This window comes from Ahaetulla prasina, chromosome 9 (assembly GCF_028640845.1).
Source record: "Ahaetulla prasina isolate Xishuangbanna chromosome 9, ASM2864084v1, whole genome shotgun sequence".
Lineage (NCBI taxonomy): Eukaryota > Metazoa > Chordata > Lepidosauria > Squamata > Colubridae > Ahaetulla > Ahaetulla prasina.
Genome location: NC_080547.1, coordinates 22,508,187 through 22,533,926, shown reverse-complemented (window position 1 = coordinate 22,533,926; position 25,740 = coordinate 22,508,187). Strand labels below are relative to the sequence as shown.

At 39.1% G+C, this 25,740-nt stretch overlaps 1 protein-coding gene across 1 annotated transcript in view; it reads left to right on the top strand.

The window, feature by feature from the left end:
• The window catches only part of ST3GAL4 (ST3 beta-galactoside alpha-2,3-sialyltransferase 4), a 190,521-nt gene that overhangs the window by 128,612 nt on the left and 36,169 nt on the right, over positions 1-25,740 (top strand). The window contains exon 5 of the mRNA XM_058194865.1: positions 22,773-22,851. Within this exon, the coding sequence (XP_058050848.1) occupies positions 22,773-22,851 (79 nt within the window). The remainder of the gene's footprint in view (positions 1-22,772; positions 22,852-25,740) is intronic.

Below are 25,740 nucleotides of genomic sequence, written 5' to 3'. Positions count from 1 at the left end.
GAAGCCAGATCCACTTAACAACCGTGTTACTAACTTAATTGCTGTGATTCACTTAATAGCTGTGGCAAGGAAGGTCGTAAAATAGGGCAAAATTCACTTAACAACTGTCTCACTTTGCAAAAGAGATTTCAGGGTCAGTTGTGGTCATAAATCGAGGACTACCTGTAATCTCTATTCCCAAAAGAAATGGCAAAGAGGTCATAGATGAGAGCAACTGCATTTTATTCACTATAAAAGCGACCATCTTTTTGAAAAGCTTGACTGATATCATACATCACTTGACCGAAAGAAAGCCAAAAAGAAATTGGCATATTTCCGTTAATGTGTGGCATTAAGCAATCATGGACAAAGTATTCATTCTCAGTGTGAAACGGACAATAATACTGAGGTAATTTAGAAGATATTCAGTATAAATATTGAATCCGTGTGCAGGAATTACTTTAAATGGAGATGCTGTTGAATGCTCCAACTATTATCAATACCGAAAAGCTGCCACACGAATTATATAAAAGCAGTAGGCCGCTCTTTATGTAGAGTGGCAAAGAACAGCTCTTAGCAAAACACTAGTTAATTACTACTAATTTGTGGGTGGCTGAAAGTAGACTATTGAGTGCCTCTGGCAGTCGGGTGCAGTGATTTTTTTTTCTTTTCTTCTGCGTTTCTAGAAAAACTGGCTGCCTCAATTATTTATTCGCTTTGCTTTGCTTTTCAAGATCTATCCCGAAGCAGTAAAATGTTTGAGATTAAAGAAGAAGGCTTAATTTATGCTTTTAGAATCTGTGATCCTGGAAGGGGCTACAACTTGAAATATAGGTATGCAGAGTAGATCACAGTTTCGGACGGAGGCAAACCTCTAAGGTTAACTTCTGTTACAAGGGGGTGATAGAGCGGTCTTCCTGTTTAAGATACTCCCTGTTAGCTGGATGGCCGGAGCAGGTCGGTGCAGGGAGGAAAAAGGAAGGGGTGAATAACTATAGGATTATTGTGGTTCGTTGTTCAGTTTGAGGTTGGCATTTTTGTCCCCCTATGGAGCCCTTCCAAGGACCTGGGATAGACAGGAGAGGTGGATGTTTGATGATGTTAGAGGTATCCTGGCAGGATGAAAGCTGTTCTGAATGAAATTGCCTTCTGCTGAGGGTGAATTTGTTAATGCTTAGGGCCCGGGTACTTACGGGACCGCCTGCTGTTTCCACATGCCTCCCACCGACCCGTACGCTCTCACAGAAAGGGTCTTCTCAGGGTGCCGTCCGCCAAGCAGTGTCGGCTGGCGGCCCCCAGGCGAAGGTCCTTCTCTGTGGGAGCACCTACTCTCTGGAACGAACTTCCCCCCGGTTTACGCCAATTGCCTGACCTTCGGACCTTCCGCCGGGAACTGAAAACTTATTTATTTATACAAGCGGGACTGGCCTGATTTTTAAATTCTAAATTTTAAATTTAAACTTTTAATGGTAATTTTATTGGGTATTTTATATGGTCAATTGACGGTTTTAATTTGGCCTTTTATTGAATAAGCTTTTTAATTGTTATTTTAATATGTATATTAACTGTTTTAAATGAAGGCTGTACACCGCCCTGAGTCCTTCGGGAGAAGGGCGGTATAGAAGTTTGATTAATAAATAATAAATAAATAAAAAAAATGCCGATGATGGGTACAACCCCCAAACCCCAGCTGTTTTGGGGGTTGCACCCATGGCACCTATGACTATTATTATTATTATTATTATTTATTAGATTTTTATACCGCCCTTCTCCCGAAGGACTCAGGGCGGTGTAGAGCCAGAAATAAAAACAGTAACAAATACAATTTAAAATAAACAGTTAAAAAACTTATTATAAAATTGGGCAAAAACTTAAAACATACTAAAAATTTAAAACCCATTAAAATACATCCAAAAAATTAAAATTTAGAATTTAAAATTTAAGCCAACCCCGCGCGAGTAAATAAATACGTCTTCAGCTCGCGGCGAAAGGTCCGAAGGTCAGGCAATTGACGCAAACCAGGGGGAAGTTCGTTCCAGAGAGTAGGAGCCCTCACAGAGAAGGCTCTTCCCCTGGGCGCCACCAGCCGACATTGCTTGGCGGACGGCACCCTAAGGAGTCCCTCTCTGTGTGAGTGTACGGGTCGGTGGGAGGCATGTGGTAACAGCAGGCGGTCCCGTAAGTACCCAGGCCCTAAGCCATGGAGCGCTTTAAAGGTAGTGACTATGACATACCTATACAAAGATATGACCTTTGCCTTCTTTTGTCATTATTATTCTTGCTGGGTTTGTCTTTATTTAAATGGGATGTCAACAAGGAATGGTGGCGCAGTGGTTAGAATGCAGTATTGGAGGCTACTTCGGCCGACTGCCACCAGTTTGATTCTCACCAGGCTCAAGGTTGACTCAGCCTTCCATCCTTCTGAGGTCGGTAATATGAGGACCCCGATTGTTGGGGGCAATAGGCTGACTCTGTAAACTGTTTAGAGAGGGCTGTAAAAGCACTGTGAAGCCATATATAAGTCTTAAGTCCTATTGCTATTGCAATAGTAAGTCAGATCCAAAACACTTAATTTTGTCTTTATAACTCACTTGGATTAAAACAAGTTTAAAAATAGTTTTGCACTAAAAGTTCTAAATATACTGCTGCCATCTGCCTCCCTCTCTTTGAATTCCTGTAATGTATAGGAATGTAATGTTACAAAGCACCTGCATCAAAATAAAATCTAAACTCAAGGCAAATTTGCTGCCTTTTTTTTTTTCAAGGTTTACTTACGTCTTATGTTTATTTGAAGGCTAAAAGAGCATTTTATTGATGGATTAAACCATTATGCATAGATGAATGGAATGTGAATAACATGAAAATGCTGTTTTGCATCTTTAGTGCATTACTATTGTGTGTGATGTGTAAAACACACATTAGTTGGGACTTACGCATGCTTGGGGAGAGTTATATTTCACAGTAACAGGTGATACGTGGACCAACTTGAAAGATCAGTGCTCATGCAGAACATACAACGTAAATTTGGCATATGACCCCATAGGTTGTGAAATCATTTTCTGAACGAATATCAGTGCAATGGGGAAATAATTCACTGCTATATAAATGCACAGCACACCTCAGATTTTGCTATAGTAAATAAAAAGTATTAACTATGAAAATGTGCTGAATTTCCGTTGCTAAGCAAAGCAATTGACAAATGAGTGACAGCCGATTGCCATCAAATCACTCTAGCTGTTAAGTGACTCACGTAGTCATTAAGTGAATCCTGTTTCCCCCATTGTCATGGGACCTCGGGAAACCGTCATAAAGACATACCGGTTGCCAAGTGGCTAAATTTTGATCATGTGATGCTTTGAAGGTCATTAGCGCGAGGACCAGTTGTAAGTCGTTTTTCTCAGTGATGTAACTTCGGACCATTACTGAATGAATGGTTGTAGATCAAACACCATCTCTTTTGATGATTTCTAGTATTTGCCCTCTTGAAGTTATCCTTTGGACTTTACTATGTACACTTTGCCCCTAGAGTTAACGATCAGTCACTCTGTTCCACTGGTATTTCTTTTTATATACGTACACACACATACACACAATTTTTAATATAAACATTCCATCTTTCTTTAAACAGTGTGTCGTCTGGGTACAAATATCTCTATGCAATAACCATCAAAATTTATAACAGTATTCATTATACTGATATTCATTCTCAGATCTTATAATTGTAGTATTGAACATAGTAAACCTATTCATTTTTCCCTCTTAACATATCTTCTCATAAGAATATAATAATAATATTAAGCATAATAATCCTAATAGTCATAATACTAGTAATCATCATATTGTTTACATCTCTAGCTTAACATATTTTCTACTCTTTTCTAATCTTCTTTTATTTCCAACTTCCATTCTTATTCTCTAACCATTGATAAAATAATTCCCATATCATATAATATTCAGTTTGTTCTTTCTACTTAATTGCAAGCGGTAATCTGTTCATTTCTGCACATTCTAATATTTTCCTAATCCCATTCTCGTCAGCAGGGATCCCTTCACTTTTCCAATTTTGTGCAAATGCAATTCTAGCTGTAGTTAATACATGGATAATTAAATATGCGTTCTCTTTACTATAAGTTTCAGGTAAAATCCCCCACAAAAATATTTCTGGTTTTAAATCAGTGTGTTGCTTTATCATCTTTTCCAGCCAACTGATCTTATGGAAATGAAAGCAATGTAGAATAGAATAGAATAGAATTTTTAAATGTCCAAGTGTGATTGGACACACAAGGAATTTGTCTTGGTGATTATGCTCTCAGTGTGCATAAAAGAAAAGATACGTTCATCAAGGTACAACATTTACAACACAATTGATGGTCAATATATCAATATAAATCATAAGGATTGCCAGCAACAAAATTACAGTCATACAGAGTGATGGGAACGATGAGAAGATTAATAGTAATGCAGATTTAGTAAATAGTTTGACAGTGTTGAGGGAATTATTTGTTTAGCAGAGTAATGGCCTTCGGGGAAAAACTGTTCTTGTGTCTAGTTGTTCTGGTGCGCAGTGCTCTATAGCGTCGTTTTGAGGGTAGGAGTTGAAACAGTTTATGTCCAGGATGTGAAGGATCTGTAAATATTTTCACGGCCCTCTTCTTGATTCATGCAGTATACAGGTCCTCAATGGAAGGCAGGTTGGTAGCAATTATTTTTTCTGCAGTTCTAATTATCCTCTGAAGTCTGTGTCTTTCTTGTTGGGTTGCAGAACTGAACCAGACAGTTATAGAGGTGCAAATGACAGACTCAATAATTCCTCTGTAGAATATTTCGCAATGTATTTTGCAATCAGCTGGGTTTGCAAAATCTCATGTGATATGCTTCGGGGGCGCTTCGTGTGCCAAAGCCAATGTCAGTAGCTAAGTCGAAGGAAGGCAATTCCTAAGAGCAGTGGAGCGTCGTGGTGACACAGTGGTTAGAATGCAGTACTGCAAAATGCTGGTCATAAAATTGCTCTGCTTTTTCTATAGAATCCAGTCTATGTCTTTGTTCCATCCAAGTCACCAATATTCCCGCCAGTATCAGCCATCTGAAGTTTACTCCACATTTAATTAGTTGTCTTGTTAAAAATTGATATTGTTTTCTTATATCTCTTACTCTTCTGGGGATCTGTTTTAGGACTACTATTTCTCTCCCTTTATATTTCAATGGGTCATCTTCTCTTACACTTTGCAATATCTCCACTTATTGCTTTCTTGGTAAATCTCACATGTACACCTCTGGGGAGTTTGCTCCTTGTCGCATATCTGGTATGTACTCTAAATATTTCATCTATCCCAATGTAATGAACATCGTTGTAAACGCTGTGATTCTTTTTCAGAATCATTGGTACTCAGACAACACATTGTTTAATTGAAAATTGAATTTTTATATGTTAAAAATTAAAAAAAACTTTATGCAAAAAAAAAAGAATGTAATACTGCAGGCTACTTTTGCTGATCACTGGCTGCCAGCTGTTTGGCAGTTCGGGTCTCACTGGCTCAAGATTGACTCAGCCTTCCATCCCTCCGAGGTCAGTAAAATGAGGACCCAGATTGTTGAGGGCAAAAGGCTGACTCTATAAAACAGCTTAGAGAGGGCTGTAAAGCACTGTAAAGTGGAATATAAGTCTAAGTGCTATTGCTATTCCTTCCTGCCTGCCTGCCTGCACACTGGTTAGAATGCAGTATTGCAGGCTAATTCTGCCCACTGCCAGCTGCCAGCAGTTCGATCCTGACCAGCTCAAGGTTGACTCAGCCTTCCATCCTTCTGAGGTCGGTAAAATGAGGACCCAGATTATTGGGGGCAATAGGCTGACATTGTAAACTGCTTAGAGAGAGGGCTGTAAAGCACTGTAAAGCGGTATATAAGTCTAAGTGCTATTGCTAAGTGCTATCATGCATGACTGTCTATTTTCGGTTCTTCTTCGCAGCAAAACAATTAGTTATATATAGGATTAACAATTAGATTAACAATTAGTTAATCCTGGTTGTTAAGATGAAAGCTCAGGTCCAAGGTGTTGCTACAGGCTAAGGAGCTCCTTGGCTGTGATGGAATGTAGTCAGGCGGTGGATCCCCAAGAGGTGGGGATGCATACCGGAAGGTTATTCAATTTGTGTGTTATGTGTGAGAGAAAGAGGGTGAAGACAGCCTCTCCTTAATAGTTCCCAGAGCGTATCATAGATGCAGATAATAGAGTCCCCAATCTGCAAGCTTTTTTTTCCCCTTCTATTTGTGGGAACCTATAAAGAATTCAGAAGAATGATCCTTGGGTTTGGGCCTGACATTGGATATTTCATTGAAAATAGGGTTAGAAATGTTTTAAATAGTGATAAATAAAATAGTAAAAAACAACAACAACTCTCAAACACAACTGAAAATAATGTTAGTAGCATAAGACTTATTATGTGTTGCCCATCATCCTGAAGATTTCATACTATCCTCATAAGTTGCAGCTGTCATTAATGTCTGAAGGTTTGGGAGTGATGAGCATCTGAAGAAACCCAGTTTGTCCCCTGTGTTCAAAATCCAGGTTTATCTTGATCGGTTGCTGACTTTCTGGCTCATTTGCAGGGAAAACAACACGCAGCCATAGGTTTTACTAGTCTCAATGAGATCTGGTATTTTACCCTGTTCTAAGACCTCATGAGATACTGTCCGTTTCCATGAAAAGAAATAACCTTTTCATGGAAATCTGTCTTGAGGGTGAATTTTCAAAATCTGCAGTGTGAATATGATCTTTTAATGAGGTGGTTGGAATGAGAGGAAGATACAAGATAAATGCTCTATGGGCCCTGGTGTTGGAGTCTCTGCCACATCCTTTAAAAACAGGATTGTGACAGGATCCATCAAAAGGTGTTACAACAAGATACACAGTTCCTGTAAGGCTGCTGAAAACTCAGTTTTAGCAGAACCTGCGGCAGAAATGAAGTAAATATCCTGTTCCTTGTATCAAAGGAGAGTTAATCTCCTTGAGTACAAAACGTACAAGGTGCACTCCGATCCTGTTTGGTTGAGGTCTGGATCCATTGTCCAAGCCATCAGCTTCCCATTTTTCCCCCAAATGTATCTGTCTTTGTAGCAATATGATTGCATGGCACGAAGAATCAATTGCAACCCATCTAGGATGCTATCTCTTTTCCTTTAATATGATGGACTCTGAAATGTTCAATTAAATCACAAACGAAGAAAGCTTTATTATAGACCTAGGGTGTCAAACTTGATTTCATTGAGGGCCGCATCAGCGTTGTGTTTGACCTCGGGGGGGCCGGGGCAGGCGTGGCCAGACTGGGTGTGGCTAGCTCACTGTCACTCGTGTTGAGGGTGCCTGTGGTGGCCTGAGTGCTCTGCCAGCTCCGTTTTCAGCTGTGACAGCCTCCTGAAACCCTCTGCCAGATTCGGCCCCCGGGGCCTTGAGTTTGACACCCCCGTTATAGACTGACCTGGGGTTTACATCTATGGAGATTCTCAGTCATCCAGATCATGGTTGTCCCAAAGATGCTTTTTCAAAAGGCATTCTGAAGAAGCTTCTTGAATGAGAAATGAAACGTCTTCAAGAAATGATACACCTGCTGCCACCGATAGCCTCCCATCAACCTGTGCGCTCCCACAGGGTGGGCCTTCTCAGGGTGCCGTCGACCAAACAATGTCGGTTGGCGGCCCCCAGGGGGAGAGCCTTCTCTGTGGCGGCACCTGCCCTTTGGAATGAGCTGCCTCCGGGGTTGCGCCAACTCCCCGACCTCCGGACCTTCAAACGCGAACTTAAGACCTTATTATTTCACTGTGCGGGACTGGCCTAAGCGAAATTTTTTAAATGAAAATTTTATGTCGGTCTTGACCGTTTTAGTCTGATTCGGCCTATTGTAATTTGGTTTTTAATTTTGCTTTTAAATTTGTGTTTGTATTTTGTGTCGGTTTTAATATGGCTGTAAACCGCCCTGAGTCCTCTGGGAGAAGGGCGGTATAAAAATTAAATTATAAATAAATTATAAATTATAAAGGAAAAACAAAGTCCAGTTGCCTTTTGGAAAAGCACCTTTGGGACGAACCAGCATTTAGTAACCATGGCCTCTGAATGACCTGGTTTTGCACATAGATCTACAATTTTCTCTTTTATTCATTGTTGCCCACAATGTCACATTCACAGCCATACACAAAAACATACCATCTACACCCATATAAGTTATGTATGTTCTTTCCTTGACTTGCTATTTACTCTTGGCTTTAAATCATATCCTTTTGGGATCTTGAATTTCTACCACATTGGAAGTTGACGCTTACTAAGCCCTGCCCCAGTTTATCTTCAGATATGAACTTGCTGATACCTTTGGTTGAAAGTGCTCCAAGCCAACCTCCTAAGTTTGACTTGGCTCTGGTAGAAATCTTTGTTTATTTCTCGTATTTGTGTTGTATTATAAAGAACCATTTGTTTGAGATGGGCGGTTATAATGCATGAATGCATGAATGAGTATCTTATACTGCCATTGTGTTAACAATTCTTTATTTGGATTAGCAGAGTCTTTTTATTACTTAAAATAAAAAGCATCTAGTTGCGTCATGAGGTTAATCTTTTGAGCAAGTGTTGATGGAAAGCAAAATTCTTATTTTTTTTAATAGGCCAACATAATCCTTGAGCAATGGATAAATTCTTTGTAGAAGGTCATTCTTCCTCTTAACTTGTTAATGCATCAGGTAACTAGGCTTGGACTGTGTATGTACGAGAAAGAAATACTTTCCATAAAAATTTGGAGCAATATAAGATATTCTTCCTGGAGATCTCTTCAGTCACAGAGAAAGCCAGCTGGCTGGTGATTTTTCCTAGTTTAAATAATTTCTCTGTCTCTAAACAGAATGCTTAATTCCTTTAAATTGCTCCAAATTACTAGAGAGATTGTGGAGCACACCCTGTAAATCTAAAGTTGTGTTTACACAATCATGGTCATTACATTTTGACTCTATGCTGTTTATGCCAAGAAACATTTGGTGTTTCTACCATTTTCTGCTACTGGAGTTTGGTGTCGAATTAGCCTGGGATTCAAGAATCTCTCCCGGGAATATGAACAGCAAAGATTTCTTTAATCGCTGCTGTTGTTCTTTTTACCTAAGAAAACCAGGGCGTGAGCTCTGCCACTAAGGGAACGTTGATATTAATTTGACAAACGTGTAATCTGGAACATGAATGCTGATTAGTTACAACCAAATTTCAATTATTTACAGAAAGGGATAGGTTGTTGTTAGGATTTTGCTGTGACACCTGACAGTCTGATAAACTCATAACAGGTTTTTTTCAGTGTGCCTTGGCATGCTGCTCAAAATAGCAGTATTTCTATAGTCTTGGCAACTAATCATTGTTTTATTATAACAGTAGGTTCAGGATCGTCCAGTGAAGCTGATTCGGAGAAGATGTACATATTTAAAAGCACATTTTTTGTAGAATTCATGAAAGAAAGACATGGTAATAACTCAGGAGGGAGGGAGAGAGAAAGAGAATCAACGAGGGAGGGGCAGATATGGCCGTGGTAGCTCAGGCTGGTAAGAAACCTGTTATTAGAACACAGCAGCCTGCAATTACTGCAGGTTCAAGCCCGGCTCAAGGTTGACTCAGCCTTCCATCCTTTATAAGGTAGGCAAAATGAGGACCCAGATTGTTGGGGGGGCAATAAGTTGACTTTGTAAATATACAAATAGAATGAGACTATTGCCTTATACACTGTAAGCCGCCCTGAGTCTTCAGAGAAGGGCGGGATATAAATGTAAATAAAAAAAAAAAGAGAATGAAAGAGGGAAGAAGAAAGTGGGAGAGGGAGAGAGAGATGGAGAGTGAAAGAAAACTAGGACTAACTAGAACTCATGATCTCCTGCTTTCTAGTCTGATGTCTTAACCCAGGGGTGTCCAAACTTGGCAACTTTAAGACTTGTGGACTTCAACTCCCAGAATCCCTCAGCCAGCAAAACTTCTGCAAAGTCTTAAACTTGCCAGGTTTGGACACCCATGTTTTAATCAATATTCAAACTGTCATTATTAACATGGTTGACTATAAAAAAAAGAGATGGGTTATATTCATGAAAGACAAGTCCATCAAGAGCTGTTGGTCTTTGAGATTGGTTATATTCATGAAAGACAAGTCCATCATGAGCTGGCCAAGTTGGGGGCAACAGGTCTTCAGATATTGGTGAAAGAAAAACAGTAACAGAAAGAGGTACATAGCAACAGAAGAGAATACATGTAATTCAGGCTTGAACTGTGGAATCAATCCTTGCTGTACTATGGACTTGGTTGCTTGCTTGCAAATGTTTCATTACAAACCAGGCAACATTTGGTCTGATAACAAAACGTCTACAAACAAACAAGCGATAAGTATGTCTCGCTCTCTCTGCCTTTCTGTCTCTCTCTGCCTGTTTTCGCTGTTTGCTTAAATTTGAGAACAACATGCTGAATTTTGAGTGAAAGAGGGGATGATTTTCAATATAAAGAAAATATATGGTTTTATGATGCTGTGAACTATCCAGAGTCACGGTGTAGAAATTTAATAAATAAATAAATAGTAACAGAAAGAGTCTGTCCAAGATAATTTAAAATGTTTGTCAGGATAGGCATTTAAATATCAGTGCAATTTTCTTTTTTATGTAACTGTGGGATAAAGCAGGTGTTCTGAGTCTGCAACGAATTCCACCAGACTTGAAATCCTGGGATTAGAAAACTTAGAACTCCGCCGACTCCGACAAGACCTGTGTTTAACACACAGAATCATCTATTACAATGTCCTTCCTATTAAAGACTTCTTCAACTTCAATAGCAATAATACAAGAGCAAACAATAGATTAAAATTTAATGTCAACTGCTTCAATCTTGATTGCAGAAAATATGACTTCAGTAACAGAGTTGTTAATGCTTGGAATACACTACCTGACTCTGTGGTCTCCTCTCCAACTCCTAAATGCTTTAACCAAAAACTGTCTACCATTGACCTCACCCCATTCCTAAGAGGACTATCAGGGGTGTGCATAAGTGCACAAAAGTGCCTACCGTTCCTGTCCTATTGTTTTCTTTCAATAAATGTTCCTGTATATAATGTAAATATAATTTGGTCCACTTAATTTTCAGGGTTTTTTATAACTCGGTTGTGTGATGGTTAACTTCTTCAATCTTCTAAATAGTTATCCAACAATTCACTTTTATAGTCTTTCTTTTTAACAACTTTCAGTGAGTTTTGTATACCAAATTGCATGAGCATTTTTTTTTCTCTTAGCTTGCCTTGATGTAATCTTTTAAGCCATATTTTCCTTCTTCTTCAGCTGTTTATCTGCAGTGAACCATCCAATCTTCCAACAGTTGGTGTAAGGAAATGTGTGTGAGCTTAATACAAAATCATGTAGGACATTGCTATTAATTAAGTGTGCAAGCTCTAATGCTCGTAGCTGCATTCCAGCAGCAATTAGATTTTATAAGGTCAAATATATACAGTTAGAATTAAGTTGCATCTCCTTGGAGATTCATCCGAGACTATGCCATTTCCGTTTTCGGCTAAAACAAACCTTAAGGGAGCCTTCTGAGTCCATCCCCTCTTGTTGAATTAGTACAATTAATCCTTAAGGAGTCAATTGAGGCAGCGTTTTGCATCTTGGGGCACAGTGGTTAAAGTTTCAGACGAACTCTGCTCACAGCCTGGAGTTCGATGCTGACAGGGCTCCAGGTTGACTCAGCCCTCCATCCTTCCAAGGTCGGTAAAATAAGGACCCAGATTGTTGAGGGCAAAAATATTGACTCTTAAATGTCTCTGGAGATAAAATGGAAGAAGTAGTAGTTGCCCATGATTAGATGGGCAAAAATTTTTTGGTTACAATGTAGAATTGGAGAAATGGGAAAAATTATGGGAAATAAATATGAAATTGACATTATCAAGGGCTTACAAGGGAAACCAGCTAAAAATGTTTTATAGATGGCATTTTACACCAGTACGGCTAGCTAAAATGTTTCCTAATAATTTGCCAAACTGCTGGAAATGCAAAAAAACTCCTGGAACATACTATCACCTATGGTGGACATGTCCTAAGGTGAAAAAAAAATGGTCCAGAATCAGAAACTGGACAGAAGAGATAAGTGGACATAAGGTGGACTTGAAACCAGAGACGTTCTTACTTGGGATACTAACCAGAACTTATAGTGAAGATATTCAGTATTTGATGTTACACATAATTACGGTGGCAAGGATTGGCTCTGGAAAAATGAAAAGATACCAACAGAAGAAGAAACAATTAAGAAAATTCTGGACTGTGCCTTGCTCTAAAAGAATGCAATGACCAGCTGTGCAAGGAATACAAATCCTTCCATTCCCCACCATCCAGTCAGAGCTGAAGAAGCTTCTTGGATGAGAAGCGAGACGTCTTCAAAGAAAAAACCAGAAAGTCCAGTTGCCTCTTGAAAAAAAGCACCTTTGGGACTGACTCTTAAACTGCCCAGAGAGAGCTGTAAAATGCTCTCTGAAGGCGGTATATAAGTTTAAATGCTATTGCCACTTTTCTGTTTCAGAAATACTAATTTGTAATTTTGGGCAAAACTTTATACCAGAATGTAAGCACTAAGGATCAGGAATCATGGCATTCGTACAGAAGATGAGGCTGTCTTGCATCTTATCTTCGCTACTGAACTTCTTTTTAGTTCAGTTTGGTTATTTTATTTGAAACATTAATATACAAATTCAAAAAAAATAATAATGCAAAAACACAGCTAAGCAAGACCCCCCTCCCAAAAAAGGTGCACTAACAAGACAAAACAAACATATACATGTTTATGAATTACCTTATTGCACTTTTATGCTCTACCATGTATCATCCCCAAATCTATATACTAAAATTCATGCATCTGTAACCTTTAACTGGGCAAAACAGGGCATCAGAAGAAAAAAAAATTACAACAAAGGGATCTCAAATAGGCTAACCAACACAATGCTGGGCATCTTAGTCCCATCGGTAAGACATTTTGGAAATTTCTTGCCGTCGTTAAACGGGGATTGCCTGCGCTTCTTGTCTTTGACTCTTAATAGAATAGAATAGAATAGAATAGAATAGAATAGAATAGAATAGAATAGAATAGAATAGAATAGAATAGAATAGAATAGAATTTTTTATTGGCAAAGTGTGATTGGACACACAAGGAATTTGTCTTGGTGCATATGCTCTTAGTGTACATAAAAGAAAAGATACCTTCATCAAGGTACAACATTTATAACACAAATATATGGGCCGTGATAGCTCAGGCTGTTAGAAGCCTGTTATTAGAACACAGCAGCCTGCAATTACTGCAGGTTCAAGCCCGGCCCGAGGTTGACTCAGCCTTCTATCCTTTATAAGGTAGGTAAAATGAGGACCCAGATTGTTGGGGGGGCAATAAGTTGACTTTGTAAATATACAAATAGAATGAGACTATTGCCTTATATACTGTAAGCCGCCCTGAGTCTTCGGAGAAGGGTGGGATATAAATGTAAATAAATAAAAAAAAAATCATGGTCAATATATCAATATAAATCATAAGAATTACCAGCAACAAAGTTACAGTCATACAGTCATAAGTGGAAAGAGATTGATGATGGGAACGATGAGAAGATTAATAGTAGTGCAGATTTAGTAAACGGTTTGACAGTGTTGAGGGAATTATTTGTTTAGCAGAGTGATGGATGGCCTTCGGGAAAAAAGCTGTCTTCTCCCAATATAATATAAACTCTGGTGTGGCTAATTTTATAGTCTATTATTTCATGAATGTACAAATTGTTGTTTGGTCTTGGCTTGCAAAGGTAACCAACTTGCGATTTTAATAGTGTGTTTTACGCTGATCTGTAATAAAATAGTCAGGTGGATTCCTGAGCCCTACATTGGCCTGTTGCTACGTTCAACAGATAAGAGAAAACTGAGAAACGTTGCAACGAGGTGGCTGCAGAGGCCGTCCTAGCAGGATGGAGACCAAATCAGTCTCTAGCAAGAATGCATTGCAGCAGGCCTCTTCTGGGACAACTGGAGTAGAACGTGACTACTGGAAAACAAAGATGGATTGAGAAAATTAAATAGGTCATTAATGATTCCGTGGTAGCTGCATATTTTACACAAGTGTGGCAGGGGAGGGAGGGAGAGAAAGAGAAAGAGGGAGAGAGGGAGGGAGAGAGAGAGAAAGAGGGAAGGAGAGGGAGAGAATAGAATAGAATAGAATAGAATAGAATAGAATAGAATAGAATAGAATAGAATAGAATAGAATAGAATAGAATAGAATAGAATAGAATAGAATAGAATAGAATAGAATAGAATAGAATTTTTTATTGGCAAAGTGTGATTGGACACACAAGGAATTTGTCTTGGTGCATATGCTCTTAGTGTACATAAAAGAAAAGATACCTTCATCAAGGTACAACATTTATAACACAAATATATGGGCCGTGATAGCTCAGGCTGTTAGAAGCCTGTTATTAGAACACAGCAGCCTGCAATTACTGCAGGTTCAAGCCCGGCCCGAGGTTGACTCAGCCTTCTATCCTTTATAAGGTAGGTAAAATGAGGACCCAGATTGTTGGGGGGGGCAATAAGTTGACTTTGTAAATATACAAATAGAATGAGACTATTGCCTTACATACTGTAAGCCGCCCTGAGTCTTCGGAGAAGGGTGGGATATAAATGTAAATAAATAAAAAAAAAATCATGGTCAATATATCAATATAAATCATAAGGATTACCAGCAACAAAGTTACAGTCATACAGTCATAAGTGGAAAGAGATTGATGATGGGAACGATGAGAAGATTAATAGTAGTGCAGATTTAGTAAATAGTTTGACAGTGTTGAGGGAATTATTTGTTTAGCAGAGTGATGGATGGCCTTTGGGAAAAAAGCTGTCTTCTCCTCATATAATATAAACTCTGGTGTGGCTAATTTTATAGTCTATTATTTCATGAATGTACAAATTGTTGTTTGGTCTTGGCTCGCAAAGGTAACCAACTTGCGATTTTAATAGTGTGTTTTACGCTGATCTGTAATAAAATAGTCAGGTGGATTCCTGAGCCCTACATTGGCCTGTTGCTACGTTCAACAGATAAGAGAAAACGGAGAAACGTTGCAACGAGGTGGCTGCAGAGGCCGTCCTAGCAGGATGGCTGTTTGGAGACACGTAGTTCTTTACTTCCTGGAGACCAAATCAGTCTCTAGCAAGAATGCATTGCAGCAGGCCTCTTCTGGGACAACTGGAGTAGAAAGTGACTACTGGAAAACAAAGATGGATTGAGAAAATTAAATAGGTCATTAATGATTCCGTGGTAGCTGCATATTTTACACAAGTGTGGCAGGGGAGGGAGGGAGAGAAAGAGAAAGAGAGAGAGAGAGAGAGAGAGAGAGAGAGAGAGAGAGAGAGAGAGGAGAGAATAGAATAGAATAGAATAGAATAGAATAGAATAGAATAGAATAGAATAGAATAGAATAGAATAGAATAGAATAGAATTCTTTATTGGCCAACTGTGATTGGACACACAAGGAATTTGTCTTGGTGCATATGCTCTCAGTGTACATAAAAGAAAAGATACCTTCATCAAGATACAACATTTACAATTGATGGTCAATATATCAATATAAATCATAAGGAAAAAGGAGAGAGAGAGGGAGACAGAGGGAGAGAGAAAGGGATGGAGAGAGGGAGAGAAAGAGGGAAGGAGAGGGAGAGAAAGGGAGAAAAAAAGGGAGTGGAGGAAAAAGACAGTTTTACAAATCTAACAAGGCCAAAACCAATTACAGGCCTGGTTTCGGAAGCATTTTCTGATTTTTTCATGTATTTTTTTTAATCTGTATACAAAGCCTTGCCGGTAGATACTTAAGCCCTATGCTTTAGTTCTCCCTCTTTTCAGCCTTGCAGTAGATAGAAGGCAGGAAAACAGGACATCTTCCAAAATAAGCAGCACAGCCATTTTGCTCCTGCAATTCTTTTCTTTTCCTAGGGAGCTAGAAGGTGTAACTAAGCTTCCAAAGCGAAGAGAATCGTATCGGTCCACAAGTGAGAGTAGTTGGGGCTTTTCTTTTCTTAGGACTAGTGCAAAGTTTTTGGAAAGTCCCTCCATCCTTTAGTCCATCCCTCCAGATCTACAGCTGGGGCTCAAGGAGTAAAAACAATTTTTCTTTTCATAGCTGTATTTCCTTCTAGCTTTGCATGCTCCAGCATTTTTGCGTTAAAAAAAAAAAGCTTGGGGTGGGAGGGGTTATTTTTAAAGTTTTGCATTTGGCCCTAACGCCACTACTGCAATCCATGTTTTGTTCTTCTCTTTGCCTAGAAGTTTGCCTATTCATTTATTTCATTTTTTCCTTTGAGTTCCTGGCTTTTTCCTGTCCAATCTGTTTTAGCTCATCACTTAACACAGTTCAGTTGAAATGAGTGAGGTGTCGCCCTTCAGGGAGCAAGATAGGTAATACACCGAAGACTGCATAATTCTAATTAAAAAGAGGGTGGCTCTGGTATTATTAGTTAATAACTTATCCATCTTAATTTGAACCCAAGTCCAACAATGCTCCATAAATTATCAGATGCGCTCGGGGCTTAGAACAAGAGAATGTTTTAATTATAAGGCATCAAGTCTTCCTTCCTTCCTTCCTTCCTTCCTTCCTTCCTTCCTTCCTTCCTCCCTCCCTCCCTCCCTCCCTCCCTCCTTCCCTGTTTTCATTAATTATGAAACTTTAAACAGACTAGTACAATCACAATTTAGTAGATTCATGATGAGAATATATAAACCGAATGGCCTGTATAAAGCCCACAGACTTTTAACATGATTATTTGGGAATTTATTGATATTGTTTGTTTTCTGGGCTGATAGTCATTCTTCAAAAGGAAGGAAGGGGTGGGTCTGTAAATGAAATGGCTGATTTCTACCAAATTTGAGTGTTTTACGAGAAGAATAAGAATAAGTGGAATCTGTAATGGGATTCCTGTGGGAAAACAAAGCAATTAGTACATTTCCTAGGTATACTTTTAAAAGATACACAGATTTCGGGTTGCTATGTATTCTGCTCCATCAAGTTATTTATGTTTGCACTCAAACTTTTCTCATCCGTTTATGGAACTGTTTTAATAGTTGTTCCCCCCCCTTTTTTTACAACCTATTAACATTACATGCAAAGCAAGTTATAGTTTGCTTGGCTGTGAGTTGACTGCCTCTTAGGTTGTTGCTATTTGCCGAATTTGAAGCGGGGGATTTTAAACTCTCTGTGTGTGTATGTATCAGTGGTGGGTTTCAATTTTTTTACTACCAGTTCTGTGGACGTGGCTTGGTGGGCGTGGTGTGGCTTGGTGGACGTGGCTTGGTGGGCATGGCAGGGGAAGGATACTGTAAAATCTCCATTCCCTCCCCAATCCAGGGGAAGGTTACTGCAAAATCCCCATTTCCCCCCGATCAGTTGAGACTCGGGAGGCAGAGAATAGATGGGGGTGGGGCCAGTCAGAGGTGGTATTTACTGGTTCTCCGAACTACTCAAAATTTCTGCTATGCACACACACACACACACACACACACACACACACACACACACGTATGATGAAGAGGTATGGGATAAATGTGAGACAGGGATTTCCAAGGATATCTAGCACTGAAGGTCAAAAGTGTAAAAGCAGGTGATTAGGTTTGAGAAATCGTCTGAAAATCTCTACAAGGTTTGGTTTTACGATGTCTATTTTGCAAGGAGAAATGGCTAGCTTTTAGAAGAAGGCTCCTTTCTTAGGGATTGATGGATTGATGAAGAGCCATCAAGCCAGTGGCACCTCTTAGCATCCATACATCGATTTGAAGAGAAGGACCAGGCAGTTTTTCCTATATTTGAGGGGTTGCCACAAAGAGGAGGGGGTCAACTTATTTTCCAAGGCACTTGAAGTCAAGTCAAGGAATAATCGATGGAAACTGAACAAGGAGAGATTCAATCAGGAAATAAGGAGAAATTTTCTGACAGTGAGAACAATCAACCGATGGAACAGACGTTGCCTTTGGAAGTTGTGGGAGCTTCATCACTGGAGGCTTTTGAGGAGAGATTGAACTGCCATTTATCAGAAATGGTGTAGGGTCTCCTGCTTGTGCAGGGGGTTGGGCTAGATGACTTACAACATCCCTTCCAACACTGTTAATCTGTGAGATTTTTTCCCATAATATTCTATCCCGAACCTGGTCCTTCTGGTCTTCCAATGGTTCCTCCATCATCTCTGTAATTCTGCTGATGATCACCTTCTCTTTCCTTCTACCTTTCCCATCCTAAAAGCCTTGTCCAGAAAACTAGGTCTTTGTACAATGTGTCTGAAACAGCATATTTTGATCATCTATGCCTCAAGTTCAGTGATCCCATTCTTTTTTCTTTTTCTTTTTTTTTTGCATTTATATCCCGCCCTTCTCCGAAGACTCAGGGCGGCTTACACTATGTCAAGCAATAGTCTTCATCCTATTTGTATATTTATATACAAAGTTAACTTATTGCCCCCAACAATCTGGGTCCTCATTTTACCTACCTTATAAAGGATGGAAGGCTGAGTCAACCTTGGGCCTGGTGGGACTAGAACCTGCAGTAATTGCAGGCAGCTGCTGTTAATAACAGACTGCATTAGCAGTCTGAGCCACTCAAGGACCCTTGATTCTCAGGGATCACCTTCATGAAATAATTACCATTTGCCCACAATTTTTGTTTTTACTTGTTTTCATGACTGCGTGTCATTGTGACCCCGATTGCTCTATTGGCTGAGTGTCCTCAACAAGTTAGGTTAGATTGAAATGGAACTGGATGAACATTGGGCGTTATCTAATAAAATGAAATTCAACAGTGAAAAAAGTAAGGTTCTACATTTAGGCAAAAAAACACAAAATGCACAGGTACCTGATATGTGGTACCTTGCTCAATAGTAATAACTGTGAGAGGGATCTTGGATTTCTAGTGGACAACCATTTAGATATGAGCCAGCAGTGTGCAGCAGCTGCTAAAAAAGCCAACACAGTTCTGGGCTGCATAAACAGAGGAATAGAATCAAGATCATGTGAAGTGTTAATACCACTTTATAATGCCTTGGTAAGGCCACACTTGGAATATTGCATTCAATTTTGGTCGCCACGATGTAAAAAAGATATTGAGACTCTAGAAAGAGTGCAGAGAAGAGCAACAAAGATGATTAGGGGACTGGAGACTAAAACATATGAAGAACAGTTGCAGGAACTGTGTATGTCTATTTTGATGAAAAGAAGGATTAGGGGTGACATGATAGCAGCGTTCCAATATCTCAGGGGCTGCTAAAAAGAAGAGGGAGTCAAGCTATTCTCCAAAGCACCTGAAGGCAGGACAAGAAGCAATGGGTGGAAACTAATCAAGGAGAGAAGCAACTTAGAAGTAAGGAGAAATTTCCTGACAGTTAGAACAATTAATAAGTGGAACAACTTGCCTGCAGAAGTTGTGAATGCTCCAACACTGGAAATTTTTAAGATGTTGGATAGCCATTTGTCTGAAATGGTGTAGGGTTTCCTGCCTGGCAGGGGGTTGGACTAGAAGACCTCCAAGGTCCCTTCCAACTCTGTTATTATGTTATGTTATGGATAATTCACGATTCGGCATGTTGTGGGATTGAGCCCATTGTCTGCAATGTTGTGTAAACAGGATATGAAATATGCCTTAAAATGATTGATGTGGGAGAGCTTACAAGTAGTCCTTCACTTACAGTGACAATTAGGGCCTGAATTTCTGTTGCAAGGTGGGTTGTTAAATGAGTCACACCCATTTTACAACCATTTTGTGGTCACGGTTGATAAATGCATCACTATAATAGTTGCGTGAATCGTTGTGGACGTTAAGGGGAATCAGACCTCTCTCTTGACTTGTCAAAAGCCAATTAGGAAGGTCACAAGTGGCAGATCACATGACCCTGAAAAAATTCAACAGTCGTAAATACATTCCAGTGACCAAGCCACTGAATTTGGTTCATGCGATCCTTGGATGTGGCAACAGTCATAAATGCAAGAACTGGTCATAAGTCACTGTGTTCGTCAAGAAGGTGCAGAACAGCGAGTGGGGGAGGGAAGGAAGATGCTATTTCCTGCTACATAATCACACTTTCCAAGCTGCTATTCTTCAGAGGGATTAAATTGGATCTTTCCTGCATTGGGCATCTCGAATAGAATGGAGAGATTTTATGATTTGGGGCAGGCTTTCTTTTTTTTAAAAAAAATAAAAATAAATAAATAATAAAATCAAGGCTGAAGTGATTAAAACTGGAGAGGAGTTTTTGCGCAGTTCATCAGAACCGGGGAACGTGTTTTCCAAACCGTTCTTTCATCTCTTGTTCACGTTTGTCAGCTTGCATGGCACAGCCCGGGCATGAAAGTTGAGTTCAAGGATAGGTGTGTTCGAAAGTAAACAATGAAACGGGCAGGGAATCTCCCTTTTCTGTTTTGGGAGATGTGCAAGAGCAGCAGAGTGCTGAAATTCGCAGGGAATCATAGAAGAGGTAAGTTCTGTTCTCTGAGAAGAGCTGTGGATTCGGGCAACTTTATTCATTGATGGAGAAGGCGGCCAGGAGAAATGTTTTACTTCTGCCTTCTCAACCCGATCATTGACATGAAAGGAAAAAAGTGGATTGTATGCCATCTGCGGTGTACACACCTGTTGTTTTGTGATTCATTTTTGCAAACATGTTCAGCCATAAATTTTTTTAAAATTATTATTATGGTTGAGATCTTCCTTTAAAATGTGTTGAATGTGAAAAATTAAAATGCGCTTCTTTGTACAGTTCTTATTTTTTTTTTCTCCTTTCTGCAAAAAGAGAATGTTAAATTTAGAGGCGGGGGATGGAGGCTAAAGTTTCTCCTGGTTAATTTTAGATGAACAGTATTTTCTGTCTGAAAATGCAAGGAGAATAGGAAATATCTTTTGGTTTCTTTGCTGAATGGATATATATCCATATAAGTTGACTTTGTAAATATACAAATAGAATGAGACTATTGCCTTACACACTGTAAGCTGCCCTGAGTCTTCGGAGAAGGGCGGGATATAAATGTAAATAATATATATATATATATATATATATATATATATATATATATATATATATATATATATATATATATATATATATATATATATATAACGTAATAGAGATGTCAGTTTTTATCAAATGCAAACATATATAGTTGCATGATCCAAGCTGAAAAGGTGAAATATATATTGGAGTGTAAATAATGTGCAAAATGGCTATTAAATGTATTTGTTGTTAAATCTTCAGATGTGCTCATTTTGAGTTCAGTAAATAAAACTGAGTAAATATATGTTTTACAAGAATATTTACAATTGTGCATCCATTTATCATCATTTTCATCCTTGAGCAAAATTTAAATACATTCCTGATACATTGAAAAGATTCTAATATTTGTGTGTGTGTGTGTGTAGCGTGTGTGTGTAGCATATATATACACACATTTGTGTGTGTGTGTGTGTGTGTGTGTGTGTGTGAATTTGAATTTTTTCAATGTATCTGGAATGTATCTAGAATGTGTTTAAATTTTGCTCAGGGATGAAAATGATGGTAAATAAAGGTTAAAAATATCAAAAAATAACAGAAAGAGCAACATGCTTGAAATATGAAATATATATAAACTGTTTGGAGAACCTATAATTCTGAGCAAGAGGAAAGAGAAAAAAAGCCCCTGAAATGTCAAAAAAACCCAAAAACCAATTGTAGTAATGTACCTAATATTTTGCCGATGGCTACAAACAATGTAAAACAATGTATAAAAATTAACATTAGAAATTAACAGTTTAAAAAAAAATGAACTGAAAGAGCTACATGCTATTTTATATATACTGTTTTATATATATATGTATGTATGTATGTGTGTGTATATATATATGTATGTATGTATGTATGTATGTATGTCTTGGCATATTTGGGTCTTTTCCCGTGTAAGGTTGAGAGTATCTTGGCAATGTTTCAACGACGTCTCACTCGTTATCTTTAGACTGGTGCTTTCGGCTTCGTGTTTCTGTTAGCAAAGCGTGGTCGGAGCTGCTGTCTCTCTATAAATAAGTATTTATAGATAAATAAGTATTTATAGAGATAAATAAGTATTTATAGAGATAAATAAGTATTTATCTCTCTCTCTCTCTCTCTCTCTCTCTCTCTCTCTCTCTCTATCTATCTATCTATCTATCTATCTATATAGGTCTTTGCTTGTTCGGGTTTTCTCCCGTGTAAAATTGGAAATGTCTTGGCAACATTTCGACGAAGTCACATTCGTCATCTTCAGGCTTCAGCTTGTGCTTCTGGGAGCAATGTTGCTCCCAGAAGCACGAAGCTGAAGCCTGAAGATGACGAATGAGACTTTGTCGAAATGTTGCCAAGACATTTCCAATTTTACACGGGAGAAAACCCGAACAAGCAAAGACCTACATGCAAACACCCGTGAAAACCTCAGAAAACAAATATATATATATAAGTATTGTATGTATGTATAATTTGAAACTTTTCAACGTATCCGAGATGTGTTTATATTTTGATCAAGGAAGAAAATGATGCACAATTTAATCACATTTCTGGTCTAACACAGTACATTTTATATATTCAATATCTCTCCCCCCCACCCCACTCCTACAATCTGTAATAGCTTAACCACATGCTGTTGCAATCCATCTGTTGTAAGTTCAGTGACCTACATGGGAAGGATATGTCCCAACTCTTTGGGTTTCCTCCTGGGTGCGATGAGATTTTGAACGAACATCTTTCTTTTCCAGGTAACTCCTGATGTTCGCCATGAGAGCCTCAGTTGCAAGACCTTTCCATATCTGCTGATAAAAATGATCAACAAGTCTCGTAAGTCCACCCTCGCTGACTTTTTCTTTCTGTCTTTCCTACCCTCTTGCTGATCCAGAAATAAATATTTCAAATTGACAGGGTAAAAGGGGAAACGAAAGAAATGACAGTTGCAATCTTGAATCTTCGTTGCCCGTAAGGAAAGCACAAAAATAATATTTGCGCAGCAATTTGCAGAGTCTGGTTGTTGCTTTTTTAAAAATAGTTTTTAGTAAAAGGGTTCAACGTGGATAATAAAAAGACATTCAAAGACAAAGAGTCAATGTGAAAAAGAGGAAAGAAAGGGCAAAGAAGATTGGGAAAAGAAAGAAAAAAAACCCACAGAAAATCATTGCAATAAAATAAAATAAAATAAATGCTTCCAGTCTTCTTCTCAGCAGTTTTATATATATATACAATTATAATCAAACTTTTCTCTCTAAGATGGCATCATGTGTTCCTTCTTTCTATAATCCATTGCTTCTAATCATCAAAATCTTTATTATGCAAACATGGGCTTCCTATCATTGATGATTATCAATAATGTCTTTCCTCTAATCAAACAAGTCGATTTGTTCATCTCAGCAATGAACGTCAAATCTTGCCATCTCTGTGTGAAAAACAAAATAATTGAAGCTGGAAGGGACCTTGGAGATTTTTTAGTCCTGCCTTCAGGTGCTTTGGAGAATAGGTCACGCCCCCCCCCTTCTTTATTGCAGCCCCTTAAATATGGAACACTGCTATCATGTCATGATATGCACACATGTCATGTGTGCACGGTAATCTCTGTGCATCTCTTTGCAAACAGAGTAATCATATTCTGAAATCAATAAAATATTCATGTTTAAAATCCTACTCGTATATATATTTGGATCCAATTTTTATTGGCAAAATTATGTTCAGCCAAAATTGTGGTAAACAATTTATAGCCATTGTTCGATGAAGACGTTAGTCAATAATTTCCTGTTCAATAAGGAAATCAGATCCAGGGTTTGTTTTGGGCATTTAGCCCAAAAATTTCCATTACATATACAGTAAGATAGTTGTTAAGTGAGATTCGCCCCATTTTACAACTTTTCTTGCCACGGTTGTTAAGTGAATTGACGTAGTTGCGAAGTCAGTAACACGGTTGTTAAGGGAATCTGTCTTCCCTACTGAATTTGCTTATTGGCGATCATGCAAGTTATGATTACATGGATCATAAATACATGCCAGTTGACAGGTGTCCAAATTTTGATCACATAACCAAGGGGATGCTGCAACGGTCATAAGTATGAAACATGGTTGTGTCCCTTCTTTTTCAGTGCCATAATAATGTTGAATGGTCACTAAACAAATGGTTATAAGTCAAGGACTACTTGTAATGGCGTGTTAGCCTTTTTATGGCTGTCAGGAATTTTTCCATTCCGTAAAATAATAGTCATCATTTGTTGTAAAGGTTGCAAATGTTTATCCTCAAAACATTTATGACAAGAGGTTGCCAGATTATTGGCACCAGGTGCCTTTCTGGTTTTAGTTTTTTCAATAACTTCACAAAATTTGTCCTTCGTTTTCTTCAGTAAATTCTGTTTATGTAAATATTCAGCCACTCTTCAGAGGAAATTCCTTGACTTTTACATAAAGTAGGATAATACTGGTGGAGCATCTTTTGCATAGTTGCATTATCTGAGGCAGGCTGGTGGTTTTTAAAAGACATCTAAAAAAAGTGTTTTTTTTAAAAAAAATAAATCATTGATTTAAATCAAAATTCTCCTTGGCTTCTTTTATTGTCTGAAGTACACTATACACTGATTGGGATAGCAATGCATACCCTGTCACCCAGTTAGATTAGCGGGTTTTAAAGATTTAAGTCTATGGAGATTCTCAGTCATCCAGGTCCTGGTTGTCCCAAAGGTGCTTTTTCAAGAGGCAAATGGACTTTCTGGGGTTTTCTTTGAAGATGTTTTGCTTCTCATCCGAGAAGCTTCTTCAGTTCTGACTGGATGGTGGGGAACGGAAGGATTTATTCACCTTGCAGACAGATGGTCATTTGCATTCTTTTAGAGAGTCGTTGAGGCCACTTGGAGATTTATCTGTGTCCTCAGGGTCACCTGAGTAGCGCAAATGGGTGTGAAGCCTTCTTGCTTCAGGATGTTTTCTGCCATGTGTCCCTTCACTGTTGAAGACAGGCGCAGGCTGTTGGGGATGAGTCTATGTTGTCTGCATCTCAAACTGAAGCACAAATCGCTCCTGTAGTCTGCAGTTTTTCGGAAAATCCGTTCATACCACCACACTATTTGAAAGGTGTTCATCCCAAAGTACATAGCCAAAAATCTATAGCAGTGATAGCGAACTTTTTCGGCACCAAGTGTAAAGTGACCAGATTTCAGTGATGGCAAAGCGGGACACCATTGCCGGGAGGAGGGCTGCGCATGCGTGCTGAGTCTCGCCACCTGGCTGAAGGAGGAGTAGTGGTTGCTGCTTCTCGGCTCTTCCAGGCAGGCTCGGCTCTCCTCGGCTCTCCTCTCGGCTCTTCCAGGCAGCGGGCGATCTCGCGCCCCCTTCTCCGCCACTCCCCCTTCTCCGCCTCCTCCTCCTCTTCCTCTTGCGTTGCCGCCTCCCATTTTCAGAATGGGAGTGAAAAAAAAAATCGGGATTTTTTTGAAATGCCGCGGGACGCGGGACAAATTATTAAAAAGCGGGATTGTCCCGCCAAAAGCGGGACGTCTGGTCACTATAACCAAGTGCCCAAACTGGAACATACTTGTGCTCATGCTCGCATGCGCACACTGGAGCCCCAGAAACTCAAAGACCAGCTTGGCGCCTGCATGCCTGCACGCCAGCCAGCTGGTCTTCAGGTTTCCAGGGCTCCGGCACACACGAAGATCAGCTGGCCGGCGAGCATGCGTGCACCGGAAACCAGAAGAGCAG